The sequence below is a fragment of the Venturia canescens genome, chromosome 8, assembly GCF_019457755.1.
Source record: "Venturia canescens isolate UGA chromosome 8, ASM1945775v1, whole genome shotgun sequence".
NCBI classification, from domain to species: domain Eukaryota; kingdom Metazoa; phylum Arthropoda; class Insecta; order Hymenoptera; family Ichneumonidae; genus Venturia; species Venturia canescens.
In genome coordinates, this window is record NC_057428.1 from 10870522 (window position 1) to 10888711 (window position 18190).

General features: G+C 38.0%; 2 protein-coding genes and 1 long non-coding RNA gene across 4 annotated transcripts; 2 read left to right on the top strand and 1 right to left on the bottom strand.

Moving 5' to 3' along the window:
• The first annotated feature begins 490 nt into the window (after positions 1-490).
• Positions 491-2242, top strand: Pex10 (peroxin 10). Its single transcript, XM_043427581.1, has 3 exons — positions 491-1187; positions 1279-1530; positions 1811-2242. The coding sequence occupies exons 1-3, from the start codon at positions 891-893 to the stop codon at positions 2126-2128; spliced, it is 867 nt and encodes a 288-aa protein (XP_043283516.1). The 5' UTR covers positions 491-890; the 3' UTR covers positions 2129-2242.
• EDTP (Egg-derived tyrosine phosphatase) lies at positions 2217-7856 on the bottom strand. Its single transcript, XM_043427578.1, has 6 exons — positions 6336-7856; positions 4874-5430; positions 4272-4591; positions 3653-4115; positions 3023-3364; positions 2217-2856 (listed from the first exon to the last, which is right to left on the bottom strand). Exons 1-6 carry the CDS (start codon positions 6420-6422, stop codon positions 2688-2690), a joined length of 1938 nt encoding a protein of 645 aa, XP_043283513.1. The 5' UTR covers positions 6423-7856; the 3' UTR covers positions 2217-2687.
• Positions 7857-9371: 1515 nt separating this feature from the next.
• On the top strand, positions 9372-12856 carry LOC122415451 (uncharacterized). 2 transcript variants are annotated; one of them, XR_006261925.1, is made up of 3 exons: positions 9372-11566; positions 11676-11880; positions 12285-12856. It is a non-coding gene; the product is annotated as an uncharacterized lncRNA (long non-coding RNA). The 2 variants fall into 2 exon arrangements; XR_006261924.1 differs by having other exon boundaries at positions 9376-11566; positions 11683-11880.
• Positions 12857-18190: the final 5334 nt, after the last annotated feature.

The following is an 18190-nucleotide window of genomic DNA, read 5'->3' on the forward strand; positions in this document are numbered from 1 at the left end:
TTCGAATGATTCATGCGAGGATGAATTTCGGAGTAGGACATTTTTCAAGTTTTAATATAATATTCAAACCTTCAAATTAATGGTTGTCAGTAAATATTCAAGGGAAGTCCAAGCTGTTTAGCTTGGAATATTGAAGAAAGAAATTTATTTGAAGGAAATTTGTTTGGCTGCTCATTCCGTGTCAAATAAACATTTTGCTGTATTTCATTTGCATGAAACGAGACAGCGTTCCCAATCCATAATTTGTGGCGGTTAAAACCTTGTTTGGGCTTTACTTCAACGTTTTAGCTATGATATGATTGGTACGATGAATGCTTGTCTACTTTTATCATTACTTTGTCGTTGAGTCAAATTCGGTTTAGCGAAGAACAAACAAAAAAAGATTTTTTTTCGTTCTGTTTTTGTGCTACGTAAGCACGGGAGATCTTCTTTTTCGACTGCTTCTTTTACTCAGCTTTATCGACTAACGATATTTCGATAAAGGACACGACGATCGTATTTTGTACCAGCTTTTTTGTTTTTGGTATATTAGAGGTTTCTAGCTTGGTTTCTAGTTTCTAGTTACAGTACAGGACTGTGATGTAAACATGACGTGAGTACGCGAAGTTTGACTACTACCGGTCCACATTGTGTTTGTTATCTACCGTGTAGCCTGACATTGTCATGTTTGCGAATTCCAACAAGTTATTTTACGAATGTAGAATATTTCGAAATAGTGAACGAAGAGAAATGACACGTGAATGAAGTGGTATGAAAATAATGTAATAACGGAAATACTAAGTTGTCATGTTATGACAGTGAAAAAATATTTTTTATATGGACCATCAAACTCGTAGACCTTTGAACTGATCGTTCCAAAATTCGGATAATTGAACTGATAAAAAACAACCATGGGAAGCGCACAATCGCGGAATAAATCAAATCCGCTAACGATCGCGAGTCAGGCAGAAATTTTACGAGCTCGACAGCGTGACGACGAATTCATCAATCATTTGCAAGATAAACTTTCCGATTTACTGCATCGGTTTGGTGGATATCGATCTATTTTGCCATTTTTACAGTCAAACGTACCATTCAAGCTCATTTACTTCATCGTTACTTCTGGTTTCGGGAATCAAACGCTTGGCGAAGAGTACACTGGAATTGTTCAAGCTAATTTGGGCACTCGAAATGTCCCCTCCATGAGCGTATGCAACTTTCTCAGTTATGCAAAAATCAAACCTTCAATTGAGTTGTTCCCAAGTACACAAAAATTCTATTCTTTTGTTTCCTATTTAGGCTCGAATTTTGTCAGCTCTTCTGGAATGTTTTGGTGAACAAGGCTTGATCAGAATACTCGAAAGGCTTAGGGTATCGATAAACAATCCTGATAGTCAATTGAGGCCGGAAGCCATACTTTTTTTCAACAAATTCATTTCCAAACTAAAAGCCGGAATTCCTGTCTTCGTGCTATTACATAAAGGACTTTTTTATATTTATGGACGTTATTACAGTTTGGGAAAGAGAATTGCAGGCGTCGATTATGCTAAGGTATTATTTTTTCTGTTCAAGAGGAAATTGAAGAGAGCAATTCAGTTTCCATAGAAAAATTCCATGTAGTCATAATTTTTCATTTTATTCTTAGAACATGAATTCTATTGATCATTTCAAAAGATCAAAAAAATTGAAAAGATTAATCCTTTTCGAATTGTCAGATTCAATATGAAAATCAAAGTCATTGAATGACAAAATGATTCATGCCATTTACCAATGTGAATTTCACTACAAGAAAGCGAAGCTGTAAAAACGAATGTCATTGATTATTTTGAAGGTACAAGGAAAAAGTTCTTCGGATGGAGTGAGTTGGGGATTACGGTTATTGGGTGCAGCAACACTGGCACAATGTCTGTTACAATTGTGGCAAAATAGCAGAACAATCGAGAAGAGTGAAACGGAGGTGGATCTGCCGGAGAGTAAAATAGAAAACAAGTGTAATTTATGCTTAGATGCATCACCGACGACGACAACACCATGCGGTCACTTGTTCTGCTGGGAGTGTTTGGGAGATTGGTTGAGAACCAGAGCCCAATGTCCTCTTTGTCGAGAGCCTGTAAAATCCTCTCGAATGGTTTATCTTATGAATTTGTGAGTGGAAACGTTGGAAATTTTGTGAATAAAAGAGAAGCACGTATCATTAAAAACAGCTTGTCAAATAAAAATGAAAAGAAAAAATGCTATTTCATGTCGTCGTAAATACCACCAACAGTCGTGAATCGTTTTATTAACTCATTTTTCCTTATTCAATTGTTCGTTTTTTAAACCTTTTTTTTCTTGTTATATAATAATCTCGTTTGAGCTTTGAATATATTCTTGCACAGGCATACCTTGGCAATCGTCAATTCCCCGTTAAATCTCACGATTATATACAAAAATATCAAGTTTATTACGTAACGCGATTTCGTGGCGTCAGCAAACGTTTGCAATAAGTTTTCTTTCGATATTTTTTTTTTTCCGATTAACGAGATCCTCGACGTTTCAGCATACGTTTAAACAATAATTTACAGTTTGGCTCTCTTCGCCCGTGTCTCTTTGTCTCGTTGTTACAAGTTTTTAATATAAAAATCTCAGTTGAGTCGACGAATCAATAACAACAACGGCCAGTCAAAAACGCATACGTAATAAAAAATATTTATAAACGCTTTCTACGGTCACAACGATGTTCGCTGCGGTGTTATTATTCCAACTTTTTCCGCAAAATTACCGAGTAACTGGCTGAAACTCGCCGCTTCCGAATTGTCCTTCATTCGCAAACCGACCGTATGAGCGTAAGCCGTTGAAAAAACTGTTCGCAAACAATGAAGTCTTTCCTTCCGACTTCTGTAAACGAAAAAGCAACAAAAAATTTATGACCAACATTTTCTTCCATTTTTTCCCCACTAAGTTTTTAAAATATTTTTCGATTAATTTATTTTCAACTCAAGAAAAGCAAGATTCTTTCGACCTCGAATTCCAACTTTTAAAATTCATCCTTTTGAAATCTTACTGTGGCAATGGAATTTCTGTATCGTCTTCGATTATTGTTGTGCTCGATTCCTGTGAAGTTTGACCCGTGGACGAGACGTAGTTGGACTTGGACGACAGACCGGACGAGGACAAATATTCCGGAAGTGCACCGTTCGCGGTTGTCGAGCCCCGAAAACTTCCAGTTCCCGAAACCATTTGCCAAGAACCACCGGAAGACGTTGACTCGTTCCGTTGTCTAAGCCGTCCCGGCATTGGCACTGCGACCGGCGACGTTCTGTTCGTTGGCAATGGCGAACGAGAGCCGTGTCCAACAGCAGCGGTTTCCTTATTTGATGTGTGAAAAGTCCATGGCACGACGTTCCTGCTTTCAAAAACAAATGGAAAATGTATCACTCCACTCATGACTTAGTGCTACGAGTAAAAACTTTCGAGTAAAACGTCTCGATGCGTATTTAGACTTACAGAAATGTGCATGCATGATTTTTCTTCCGCATTAATAATAATGAAAATAATATTACATAATTCGTGAACTTGAAGCTGAATTGTCACAATTTTCATTTTTCGTTTTCTCGAAAAACTTCCCCGCACGTTCTTCTCTAAATAATAATTTTTAAAAAGTGGCAGGAACGAGAAAATGAGTTTCACTGACCCGTTACTGTGAAAATCGTCCTGGGGTTCGGTGGAAGAACATGGAAAAACCGAGGGTGGATTATTGTCTTGGCTGTCGCGACTGTTTTGACTGAACGAGCTGCAACAACTGTTTAGACTGATGTTGGAGCTGACCGAGCTATGAGTCACGATGGAATCGTTGTCGAACATGACGTTGTCGAGGTGCGAATCGCTGTCGTTACGAAGTACCGAGTGTTTCGTACGTCCATGACGAGGCGAAACGCTGTACTCATCTTCCTCCAGGTGTTTCAAAAAATGAAAACAGAAGAAAAATATGTCCTCGCCTTTGCTCACGCGATCCGCTAGGTCATGGCCAAATAACATCCAATCATAAGCTATCGTTAAATAGAGAATTTGACACGGATTTAGAGACGTATGAATTGCACCGTCAGCCCACAGACTTAGCCTTAACAATGAAACAAATAGCGGCGTTCTGTCCCATCCTGAAAAAACACAAAACAAATTTGAATTTTATTATCAATTAACATTTTTTTCTTATTTTCTTTTTTATTCCAACATTTTTTTGAAAATGAAAAAAATTGTATTTTTTCTACATTCACGTGCTTTAAGGTAAAAGATGATTTTCGGTATACACTTACCCGATATACAGTGGATCAACATTCCACTACTGCTATCCGTGAGATATTTTAGAATGAGTTTCATGTAGTTTTGCGTAAGCTGTACCAGATCCCACACCTGATACTGTTCCCAATTAATTCGCAATTGCAATGAAATCGGATCATCCGGAACGCTTATTTCGGCGTCGATGTGTCCCTGGGACCAATCGAATACGAGATCCGCTGCGAAGTAATCGTTGTGTCGGAACTCCTTGAAGAATTCACATCCCGGATACGGCAGTGACATTATCGTAAAATCCGAATACCTTTTGGCCTTGTCGACTTTCTCGGAGGACGTTACGCTTCGAATGGAAATGAACTTTCAAGTTAGAATCGTTCTTCGATCTTATGCAGGATTTTGAAATTGTAAAACACTTTGGAAACAATTTCAGAGTTAAATTTAAATCCAACTGTATTCAGGGAGGGAAAACATTTAGAAATCAACTTTGAAGTAAGCGATTTTTTATTTCTATGCCAATTAGATTCACTAATTATCAGTTGGAAATAAAATTTGATTAAATTGAAAATTAAAAGAAAATAGGCTAAAATAGTGCTTGTAAACATGAGACGGAAAGAAAACTTACTTCATTCCGAATTTGACTTTTTTCTTCTCGACCATAAAATCGACGATATTACCAACGTTAAGAGTTTTTAGCAATTTGATATCCTGATTTCGTACTTTATCGAATAATTGCCAGTCGCTTAAAATACCAGTATCGCCAGCGGCTCTCGCTTCGTCGTCTTGTTCCAAAACACCAGTCTCGTTGCCAGCGAATAAGAAATCCAATCCTGATCTGCCATAGATCTCAGGTCCACCGGAGAGTGTCGCGCTCCGACAAATGTGTCGACCTTTGTATAAAATCACCGGCAATGGAAATCTCGAACGACATCTCGCGTATCTAGCGCTCTTTATCAATTCTTTCAATTTATTCGGATCGTATATGCTCTCATAAATAGTCTCAGTCGTTCGTGGCATTGGTGGCGGTGTTTCACACGTTTGTGGATTTTTGTGCTTCTCGTACTCAAGGATTATCAAATGGCTTGGATAATGAGCGCTCAAATCTCCACCGTTGTTGTTTATCACTGAATGAGCGTAATCCAGATCCGTTAGCAGTAAACATTGCTGCATTATCGCCTGACTCTATAAACATGAATTCATGTAAATTTTCAAGTATTGACAGCATTATTTTATTGCATTCATGTTTCTCTTAGTTTTGTTCCGTTGAATATTTTAATATTGAGTAAAGTTAAAATTTGCTTTTCACGCTTTATAGAAATTTCATTGCAGGTTTAGTTCTGAATATAGGAATATTTTCTGCAAACTAAATACTGAGTACGCAAAAAAACTTTGACACTCTCAGAAATTTCTGCTGGGATTTCAATTATCTGGAATCGCATGTAATTATTTTACATCTAGTTTTTTGTTGAATAATTTTTCCTCTATTTTAAAACACACAAACTTTGATCACATTCAGTTTATTTACACTTGGTATTTGTATTAACATAAATTTCCGTTCATACACATTGTACAAATCGTTTTTGTCTTTTGTAAGTTCAACATCTGGTGGTGTTGGAATCTAATTGTAGATGAATATTTATGTGGAAAATCTCGTCAGCACTCCAACTTTGAAATTTTGGGATGAGAAAAATTATTAGTGAACTGAATTGAAGTCTGAAATCAAATTTGGTAATTCAATTCAATCACTGAAGGTATTTTAGTTATTGATGGTCCCCAGCAGAAATTCCTCAAAAAAATTGTCTAAAGAATTGACAACTGCAATTGAAGTTTGTTTTACTTCAATTCAGGAATATTTTTTAAATTTAATTACTGAAGTATATAATTTTTCTGTATACTCAGGCTTTTTTTGATTTGTTACACATATTTCAATAACATTACTTCACAAGTCTGGAAGTCCCAAATACAAAATTGACCATGTGATATATTCATCTGTAAATGGGTTCCAGCCAACAGTGGTACACAAAATGAAAAAATGAATTGCATTTAAGAAAATGCTATTCTTAATATGAAAGAAAAAATGTAATTACCGTATTGTCCGGATCCTTGGCTCGGTAAGTATTTTTAGAAAAGTAAACGAGCAAGTTGTGCAAATCTTGAATATCGATGTCGGTCATAGTTGAGTTTAAACGTGAATAGTTCTCGATGGGGGATGAAGGGATAAAAAAGTTTGCTCTGACAGGATAAACTCAGGAAAAATAGGTTATTACGAACGTAATTGAAAGTAAATGAAATAACGGTCCATGTCAATGTATGTAAAATAAGGTTGACAAAACGCAGAGTGAAAAATAAATAAATAATAATAAAAAATAACAAAGATATAGATTCGGCAGTAAAAATGCAAGTATGGGGAAACTTGATTCTCAGAAACTATGGATAGATGTAAAATTCTCAATTTTAACTTTTATTTGACCATATTTTTATTCCGTTAATTACTGTATTTCTACTGAAATTTTCAAGAGTTCTACTCAGCAGGGAGTCGAACGATATTCTCAAAAATCGATGATCCATTGACGGCTCTCTTCGATCGAAAGGTTCACCAAAAATATGAGAATCAACAGCCATAAAAATACGTTTAACTGTGATTTTTCCGAGCTACGAAAATCTGAACGAAAAGAAGCATAAGGATCGTAAAATTCGAGGATAAAAATCGCGGTGGCATTTTTTGTCAAACGCGATACTTGAGAAAGTCATGTTCGGAGCGTGGATATTGAACATTGACGGTGAGAAAAAGTGGGTAAAAAAACAAGAGTGCTAAAATAGTAACGTGCACGTTTCGGCTGCGTGCGATAAATTTCGTTAACGTGTTTCTGTTGTTGTTTTTATATTTATTACACTCTGGCACTGAGAATAGTTTTCGCAATATGTGTTTTCTTAACTATAAATGCTAAACTCGTGGGTGTCGAGACGATTCGCACGCGACGTGACACGAGCGCGTGGCGACGGAGACAAAACACTCCCCGTAGACGTATACGTGTACGTACGCGATCTGTATATTTTATATTTGCATGTATAATAAAATATATATGTATACAAACAACACTCAGTCGGAGAAAGTCACGGGTGCGCGCGCGCGCTCGTTCTCGCGTGTGTGACAAGTGACCGACATAACCTCACTTCCCGAATCATCACCGCGTGTATCTCGGGTTGCTTTACTTCGAGTTTATTTTCTTATTTTTTTTCATTTTCAACCATTCAAAAAATTCACTCGAATATTTTGACACTTATCCAAGCCGTTTTATCACCGGTCATTCATTGATTATCCGTATATCCTTGTAATGAAGTTCTCAGATTGTATGAATCGAAAAGAAAAACGTGATTCGTGGCTATCGCTCAAACGCGCGACTTATTCGAAATGAAAATTCAACATTATTCACATTCCTTCTGTTTCTTCTCTCGCCACCACCGATCTTGTTTTTTATTTAGTTTTTTTCTTTTTACTATGAGGTCCGCGAAGTCTCGGCGAAAAAGATTTTTTTTTTCAAATTGAATCGCACCCGTACGCGTCAATGACAGTTGACTTCTTGCTACTACGCTACTACTGTCTCTTTGGTAGTACTGCGATATGCGCAAACCAAACTTGTTTTTTTTTCTCCGTCACATCTCCATCAGACGGCAAATTTTTGAACTATTCCATTAGTTATAATAATTCGCGCAACAACTGGTTATGTAACCGCGAATATAAAAAAAATTTTTTACTTTTTTCAAATTTATTAAAAAACGTTCTTCCATTTTCTATCAAACTACTTGTGTGTCTGGTTGTCTGGTTGGTCGACTACCATCTGCCGTGGATTATCATTCATTCACATTCTCGATGCCGTGTTTCAGCAATTGTAAACCGTTTTTGATTTTCGAAATTGAATATTTTTGCCATCGTTCGACCGTTTGGGATCGAAAAATTTAATCCCACGCAGAAAAATGGCAAAAACAAACTTTGTTCTCTACCATCGAATCATGTCCAAAATTTTCATTACGGGACATATCAAAACAGCTTGAACGAACGCAGTCGGTAACTTGGAATGAAAAATATTATCTTTTCTGTCGTTGCTAAGCTACCGTTAGTCGGCAAAAGAGACAATACCTGAAGTAACATGCAGTGAAGTGAAAGTTACATAAATATAAGATTTCCTGTTTTAGGGGATGTTAATAAAGCATTTCTGTGGTCATAATAAACTGGGGAGTTCGATGTTACGGTCGAACCGATAAGACGCTGTTTTCACATACATCAAGAAACTAATATATAACCAATAACAAAGTTAATTGGAAGTGGAAATATGCCCTTGGGATCGAGATTGTATTCGGTCTTGTGTGCGCGTACGAGCAAAGCGTCTTTCGGTATAAATGATTGGACTGAAAAAAAAGATAAAAAAAACAGAAGGATATAGATTTAATCCAAGAAATGGGTGAAGGGGAACAGCAATATCAATAAATTTGATTCATATCAACGCGTGTGCTCGTCCATTTTTTTCCTTCTTCCATTTCCTGTACTATAACTCGGCAAGAAGAGAAGCAATTAAATTAACCGCATTGCGCAACCATACGTCGTTCTTGTGCCTATACGTCGTAGATATTTTATCATCTTCCGGAGGCCTGTGCCGAGAAGAAATCTTTTCTCAATTCTTTACGATATAATTTTGGGTATTGAGTCTTCGAATGATGGACGGAACGTGTTGAAGGATGTGCCACTGTGCCGTAAGTGATTAGTGAAGTGACAGGTTCGAATACTTCGAACTTGTAGCGAAGTTGAGTGGTGTGCGTGTATATCGTGCAGAAAAACGAGTAGCGGGTATAGTGGGGGAAGCCTATAGAAGCTCACGAAAGGCGTTGGCGCTTCGGGGATGCTGTTCGCCCTGTTCGCTTTGGCTATTTTCTGTTTTTAATTATGCTCAACATTTCTTTAACCGTGCATCGAAGTGATTTTTATCCGAGGACTTTTCTTCAGAAAATTCCATAATGTACTTTTATTTTGGTGCTTCGAAAAGGACTTTTTGTCTTTGGATGAAAAAGGTTAGTGAAATTTTGTAGGTATATAAAGACTCAAGCGGTTGGATGCAGGCTTTTGTGGTTAGAAATATGGATTTCAAGTAATATTGTCGATCATTTTCAAGTAGAAATTTGCCTAGAATTTTTTATAGTGATTCTTTGAGTTTTTTTTTTAGTTTGTGTAAACATGAAATTATATACGTGCTAGAAATTCATGTTTTTGTCATGAATTATTTGTATGGTCGAATGAAACAATCGGCTGTGATCTTTTATTTGCAGTCATATATTTTTCATTTCCTTTTTTTTCAATTGTAATTTGTATCAATCACTGATCATCACCAGTTTTACGATCTGCTGCAAAATTGAAATTTGATTTTTGGTCGAACTTTGGTCCTTTCATCATTGTTTTTCCATCATGATCGGAATCGCAATAACCTAAAAATTCATTGTTCGATTGTACGTGAACCGTCCAAACGAGTTGATTTGAGGAAATAATTTTTAACCATTTTCTCATGGGATGGATCCGAAAATGGTGAGTCGTGGAAGCGTCTTCGAATCAAAGTTTCGTAAACGTTGATCGCGAGTGCCGGGAAATTAGCATGAGACGAATTTTTGTTGAGCTGCTCCAAGACTCAGCTTCCCCCTTCTCATATATAAACACGATAGAGAAAAGCTTATTCGCTTGCTCGCGCCCTCCCTCGTTTATACGTGAGATTTTCAGCATGACGGCAGAGCTAATTGCAAAAAAATCAAGTGTTCTTGCCCCGTGCTCGAAACACGGACACGGATTTGCCTCGACTTTGCTGCTGCAAATTCTCGCCGTGGTTGTTTCCCTTCCTCTCTTCCTGCTTTCGTTACAACCGGATATTGTAACAGAATCTTGATTAGAACTGTAATTAGGAAGGTGCTCGTCTGGCTTTCTGACTACAAATTATGTAACGAGTAAAACGTCGGTAAATAATGACAGTTCCTCGTTGAACACACAAGCACAGCTCCGGTTAAATTTGATCTCATATTTCGTCATTCGCAACTTCCGACAGCATCCATCAGAATCTCATTAGCACGTGATAACAGGCCGCGTTATTTTTTTTTAATTTCCTTGAAATTTTATTCCTCAAGGTCTCCGCGAATTTCGGTCAAAACCACACATTTTACATTTTCACGCACATTGGGCGTCCATGTCACGCAGTTTTAAGGTCGTTTCGCAGACGACTCGGCTTAAGGGCCGCGTTCTCTTGATATTTAGAAAAAATCCAATTTTTTAAAAGATCCCGATTTTTCGTACTTGTGGAAATTCAAAAAATAAAATCTTGAAATAATTTCACACTTCCTTTTCAGGAGCTGCGTTTTTAAACAGTGTTAGCACGATGGCTCAGTCAATTTTTCTTATTTTGAAGATTTTTTCCACAGCCTATCGAAATGTTTTTTCAATTTTTTGTATCGACAATTTCTTCTCAATTATCGAACTAATTTTTCTTCAAAACTGAATTAACAACGAGGCCTGAAGCATCGTACTTTATTTATTTAAAAAAGAGGAAATTTATCTCAAATTTTTTTCTTTTTTCTACAGTTTTGATCATTTTTGGTGCAGCTATTATACTGAGAAGTAGATCGCGTGTTTTTCATCAGCAGTTTATTAATATGTTTTGAAAATAATTTTAATATACACGAAAATAGTATTACAGACGAAAAGTTTATTATTCCATTATAAAAAGTGTTCTTATAGACGAAAAATTGTTAAAAAATGTGAAATTAGTTTACAATTTTGATGATTTATGAAATTTAATGGATTTTTGGAATGTACAGAAGCAACAGGTCCTCTAAAAGTGTTGTTTTAATCTTCAAATGTGCTTATTGGTAATTGAGAAAAAAAATAATAAACTGCGAAGCCGGAAACGAGTGAAACAATCGTTTTAATTGGGTGCTCGACACTTTTCGAGCTGAAGATCACAAAAGTTCAGCGTGCGACGCATATCATGAAAGAAAAATAAAAATGACTCATCTGGTCGAATGATATTGTTGATTCGGCCCTGCTGGGACAGTCTAAACACAGATATATCACTGAATGGTAGAAGCACGGAGCAATTAACCGACAACATGTGCACGTTACGTTTTCGCGAATGGGCTTCCTCGTTTCCGCTTAACGGGTTCACGTAACAACGTGTTGGGCGAAGAGGCTTTTTGCAAAACCAGCAAATGCGAAGTGCATTCCAGCAGCTCCGAGCTACTCTGCGCTGTCGCCCAATTCACGACGACTGTCTTTACCACTTTCTCGAATGTACGTTGTTTAAACTTCGCATATAAATGCATATGCGTTTTATGCATGTGTTATGAGTCTGCATTTACATACGTGTCTTCTGAATACTTTAAGTACGTACCGACTTGAGTTTCCAGAGTTTTGGCACCTTCCAAGTTGGGCCAATCGATTCGGAGTGGTCCAGCAGGATTTTAAGGAGTTTTCAAAAATAGCAAAATTCAAACTTCATCGATGTCCCGATCGTTTTCATTTCGCCCACTCTCCAAGGCTGCATGGAATCTCTTCGACGAACCGGATTTAGCTTTTCGTCGATTCTTTACGTGCTTTACAAAAAGGTAAGAATTCATTAATTCATTTGAAATGGAAAACGTCATTTCGGTCAGATCTGTGAATTCATTTGAGTAGCGATCAAACGATCGAACGAACAGGTCCAATGAAACGAACAGAACTTGAAAGCGACTATTCGAAACGAAGAAAAAGTTTTCTGTCTTTTTTTTTTTTGAATTGTGTTGTGAGTGATATAAATAATTGAATAAATGAATAAATTTTGTTCGATCTTTAAATCGTCATTTTTCCCGAACACCAAACAGAATTGTTACAAGGTTAAACATGATTAAACGAATAAAATAGTTTAAGATCAAACTGCAGATTAATTATCTCCGAAAACATTGCACTTGAACGAAGAAAACTCTTGCAGTAACATCAATTTTAATTGAATCAATAATTTTGTTTTCCTCAGTTTGCGTCAGGTTGACCAAGAAGCACATTGGAAGACTGCAGATTCGATTCGATTTTCCAAAGACGGAGGAACTAATGAGCTTTTCAGTATATTTCTGAAACATTTGCACCAGCGAGTTCGACTCTCCGAGTCCCTTGTGCCCACAGGAGCATGTCTGAATACCTATACGCAAGAGGCTCGATGTTCTGAAGACAGGAGTTCACCAATGGCAGACAGACCCTATCGAGGGAGCAAAGTTTCCTCGTTCCTCGAACATGCCAGTAGTACAGCTAATATATAGGGCGGTACTGTCTTCTTGGCTTCCGGAAAGATATGAAGTTCGTCAAAGATCCGGCGAGATAGAGCGCAAGTGGTAATTCGGCCTGGAACCTTCGTGTTTAGCAGGCTAAGAAAAAGCGACTGGAACCGTTGTCCGGCGTTCCTTCGAATTCGAAGTGCAAAAGATCCGAAAGGCCAGAAGAAGCAAGCGGCGGGGAGGAGGAATGATTATGGGTTATGGTGGGATTCAAAGTTGCAAAATTGTAACGAACTGCGTTCAAAAATGGATGTGTTATTAAAACATCAAGCTCGTCCTCGAGGCTGGTCGTTATTTCAGTGCGGAGATTCTCATCTCTTCGAAGGATATAAATTTGGGAGAAGGCTGCGGGGAAGAGGAGGCACAGAGAGCGCTTGAGAGCACTCCCTTTTTCTTCATCTTCCGAAAACCATAAATCAGCCGAGAATCTCGTTTTTCTCGCAGTTTTATATAACGTGGTATGTAACTCGGGAAGAACTACAGAACGTCGAGCTTTTTTAGTCGGTTTCCCATCGCGTGTATACACATAAGGCGAAAATCCAAATATTTATTTGCGCCTCTATATATTTATAGGTGCGCCACGCGTTTATTTATATGTACAGTGAATAATCGCTGGCACGAATGCATCATGTAGATACTCTGCTCGCGGCAGTGGTTTCTTCCCGATGCGGAGAGAGAGAGAGAGCACCAAGTAGTAAACAGTATTTAAAAGTTGGCCGAAATTAGCGGGCCGGCGAGAGGGAGAGACTAGGCACGTATAATGTGGGTTCCGTGTTCCGTGGCTTCTTATTCGTAATTAATTTGGTGGCCTGCTGGCAGGATGGAGGTCAGAAGAGTGAGAGCAAGGATTGCTGCAGTGTGGAGCGTGGGAGCGGGGTGATTTTGGCTACCGGGGCATCTGTGCCGTGGCATTATATCTCCGACTAGACAAGGAAGGGAGTAGCAGGAAGCGGGAGTGGGAACACAGTTTCATTCGGGTTTGTTTCTCTCCCTCGTGAGCGCGCTCGGTTTCTCTCCAGCGTCCCGTTCCTTATCTGCTTCCGGTGGTCTGCGGCGTTAGTCGAAAGCTCGTAGAGGCAGTTCTGATACCCGAGGAAGCCAATGAGGACGTTGGGCACATTCGTGAGGAGGAAACCCCTCGGGGAAACGCTGGGGGCATTTTGACTCCGAGTCGCCAGCTTGTGTTATCGACATCTGTCGTCGCCGGGACGAAATACTCTTCGCGCAGCCGATATTTTCCATTCGTATTTTGTTCATCGATGAAAAAAGCTTTCGGGACTGCTTCTCCTCGTCATTTTTCACGTCCGCTTCATCCACTGCGAACCCCTTTGACAGGATTATCCGGAGTCGATTGCCTCTTTCTTGCAGTTTGATTAACTCCAATTTTATTCGATCTTTGTACCCCTCTTGCAATCTACTTTAATGACATTCTTCAGAATTTTTTGCTTCGACTGCACTCCGCATGTATTCGCGTCAGAAGTCTTACGACGAAAAAGGACCAGGAGGAGGAGAGAGAATCGACGAAAAACTGTACACGCTCCCGGGGCATCTTCGGCATCGGTACTCCACTGCTTAACAGGTCACTTCACCCCGCACGTATCATTCAGATACGTACACATACTTCCTCGAATATGAAGCAATGAGATACGTGTGTAATCTCCTCAGACTTTTACGATCCTGTCGTTTGCTCCTGACGATTGTTCTCTCTTCGTTTTCCTCTTAAATCTTGACAAATGACGTTCGGAATCACGGTTTATTCTCTGCTGCTGCTGTGCTTTCATTGAACAATTAGCTGCTCTCGATACGATCATTGCAGTTTTCTGCACAACTCTTGATTCAACTATAAAAAAGCATTGTCCGCGCGAAATACAAATGTTTGGGTTCCGAATGATTCCAAAGAGAGCTCACTGAAAATTCCGTTTCCGGTGAACGGTCAAAATTATTGCGAGAAGTTCGCGCGACAAAGTTTTATTTGCGTTATATTTTATTATAAAATGAACACATCGATTATTGCATACGACTTTACGATGAAATGTTTCGTTGAACTAAATGCGGTTTGAAATTCATTTTTCTGTTCTACTGAATAATTGCCAAAGAAAAAATTTGCAAATTGCTTTCTCAAGATGGTCAAGATCCACGGTGCTCAAGATGCACGATGCTCAAAGCTTACTCTATGAGGTGCTATATTTTTCATTTTGGCTTCCTCGTAGAGGAAGCTTTGAGCATCGTGCATCTTGACCATCTTGAGGAAGCAATTTGCAAATTTTTATTTGCAGCATTTTTTTTTGTATACAAGGAAATAATGTATTTTCTCTACCTTCTTTTACGAACTTTAATTTATCTCTTTGTTTAAATCCATAAAAAAAAACTAAATGACGAGCCATCAGAAAAAACAGTTTGCAACTTTCAATTTTTATCGTTTTTCTATTTACAATGAAATTAAATAATTCTGACAACTTTACTGGAAAGTATAGAGGAAGTACAGACTTGTACACAATATCTGACAAAATTTCCAAAAATTGAAGCGGTTAGACGATTTTTTGAAAAACTCATATTTTCGTAAAATTCAAAAACTCATAAAATTTAAACCGCTCAACCGACATTCCCCAAATTCAATACCAACCTTCCTATTATGATAGTCTATTTATAAAAAAAAAAAATTATTAATAAATCTTGAAATTTTCGAAAGTTAGAGCGTCGACACCCTTTTTATGAAAATTTCAAAACGTCGTAGGATTCGTAATTTTTTACAAATTCTGATAAAATTATCAGAGAATGAAGAGCTTGTATAGATTAACATTTGTGCAAAACGGTAGCCCTGTATTTCAAACCGTTTCCGAGTTATAAGCGTTTTAATTTTGCAGTGCCATAACACACACGCACACGCACGCACATCCGGACATTTTTTGTAGATATGATTTTTCGATGTTTTGGGACATTTTGAGCACATTGACATTGAAAACTGGAAAAAAAAAATTTTCATCGTCACAAAGCTTTCTCTATGAGGAAGCAAAATAAGTCAGAACTAACTGTACTGAACTTTTTATCAGTTTCGTTCTATTGTTCAGACTAAAGTTTTGTATGTTTCTTACGAAACATTGTAAAATAACAAAATATTTTGTTTGTCTCTGAGAATGCGAATGACTGAACATTTTTTGCTCTCTTTGGTCGTGGTCCGAAATTCCGTACAGACTTTTTTTTACATACGTCATTTATAGAGAAATCTGTGACCAAGTTTTTCGGATAATTACAAGAATTTTGAGAATCCAGTTCGAGAGATGTTGCGAGGGAAAGTAACTTGGATTTTGAAGAGAAATGCGGTTATTTCAGAACCCAAACTTCTTTATCAGAAATTTTCGTGTGAATTCACTCCTCCGTCAACTCACTTTTTGCTATCCTGCTGCGTGGGTTATCAAAGCTTTTCTGTACCCGATTAAACCGTGTCGAAAAATTTGAATTTTAAAAATTTCATATGAAGTTACGTGCACACTTTTAAGGTTTCTCTACAGCGTCTATGATTATTAGATTATTTCTGATTGATCGATCGCAAAGAGATTATCCGGTTCTGAAACGAAGATTAAAATTGTATTCGACGAGGGAAGCGAACTTTTGAACTCTCTTGCCCATTGATTGAGGCGAAAGGAGGAGATAAATTTTTCGTGAAAAACGAGATAGACTCGCGACCGGGCCAAGTTTGTGGACATCGTCTATTCTACTGTGATATATATCCGTCAGGAGAAAAAGGAGAAAGAAATGAACAAGTAGTCGCGAGTAGACGGGATATAAGTGCAGTAAAAAGCTATGAAGGAAAAAGAACATTTTTCTCGATCTTTTTCTCTCACTGGCGTTCCATGACAATGCGAGTTTCCCCGACCAACAAACCTGCTGACTAGGTCTTCATCTCAGTGTACGATCTTACAATTTTTCGTCAACGTACTTTTTTACAGAGTAGGAGTCATTTCGGAGAGAGGTTTGTCGACAAACAGAGATCGAACGTTGCATGACAGAAAAATCTTCGATTTATTAATAATATTTTGATACAAAAATTCGATTTCAGATTCAAATTTTCTCGAGGGGGAAAAAAATTCAAAAAATCTCATTTTTTCTCTTTTTCGTTCGCTTCCTCCGCGAGGGATTCAGATAAATCTCATGCCAAAACTCCCTCACGACTCGGTGACGACCAGAAATTTCGTTGTGCAAAAAAATTCTTAAGATTTGAGGATTTTTTTCCCATCCGACGACATACCGACGACGATAAATTAAAAAAACAAATTATTTTCTCGATACTTTATATCGAGTTTGCCAATAAAAGTGAAAAAGTGTGTGAATTTATTGTTAAAAATGTTCACGATATTGAAAAAAAACGATGCCCAAAAACTTTTCAATTGCTCATTAAAAGAGCTTATGCGTTGAGTGCGACGAGAAGAAAGTCGTTGGTAGAATAAAAAAAGAAAGATAAAAAAAAATTGAAAATGATGTGAGAGAGCCGAGGATTGAAAGTCTCGAATCGGGAGGAACACGAGTTTATTCAAGGCCTTGGATCGGATGGATCGAAGATTGAAATGTATGCAAAATAGTAAAGATGAAATAAGAAGAGTGGCAAGAATGAAGCATATGAGAAAAGTACAATCTAGAGAAAAGTCAAGATCTGCTGGTGCAGCGGAGGAAATTTCTTTTCTTATCCTTCGAACGGTAAAAGAACCGTCGGGATTCTCACAAAGAAGTTCGCCTTCTTTATTTTCTCGTCTGGCATGTTAGTCGACGTTACTACTTTGAGTCCGGATGCTCTCACCCTCGCAACAGAAGGCTCTCGTTGCCTTTTCTCGCAGGGTTCACAGATCACGTACAGCTCTCCTTCGTCACTGAAACGAACCTGCTCTCTCTCTCTCTCTCTCTCTCTTTTCCTCTCCGTAGGTAAACTTGGCCTGAAAATAACCTGGAGTTTGTACGTGCGTATACCTGAGAAGAAGAAAAAAGGGGAGCACATTATGTGGATTATTTATATATATACATGAGGGAGAAGCAACGATGTTGAACAGTCGAGAAGTGAAACATCGAGGAAAAAACAAACTTTCGACCGTGCGATGGAAACGAGTGGTATGTCAATGCTCGTACGGTACACATCCCTGAAAAATTGTGCCTTCGAGCTTTTAAAGCTCCAGATCTACGATGAACTTTTTTCCAATTATTCTCCATTTTGTTGAGATTGAACCTCGTGCCCTTCAGAAGAGAATATCGTTCGAAGAGCCTCGATTCTTTCAGTGCATTGAGCATTTTCATCATTGTTGTGACTGTTCGTGTGTTCTTGTGCTAAGTCCTGAAATTAGACTCATTCTCTCTCAACGTACTAAAATAGGGACCTTTTTTTCTCAGCTTTCAATTTTCTTACGTCCTCTCAATTCAGTAGAATTTGTAATTATGACATTACTTTTTCATGAATAATTTTATTTTGGGATTTCAAAATCTTGCTCGTCGAAGGAAAAGAATACACGGAGACGCCCTTACCCTGGATAGTCTTGAGTGTCTACTTGGAAAGTCGTATTGGCAGAGTGTACGAGAAATGGACCTGTAAAATAACGTGCTTCCAAATATGTGTTGTGAACACAACGGT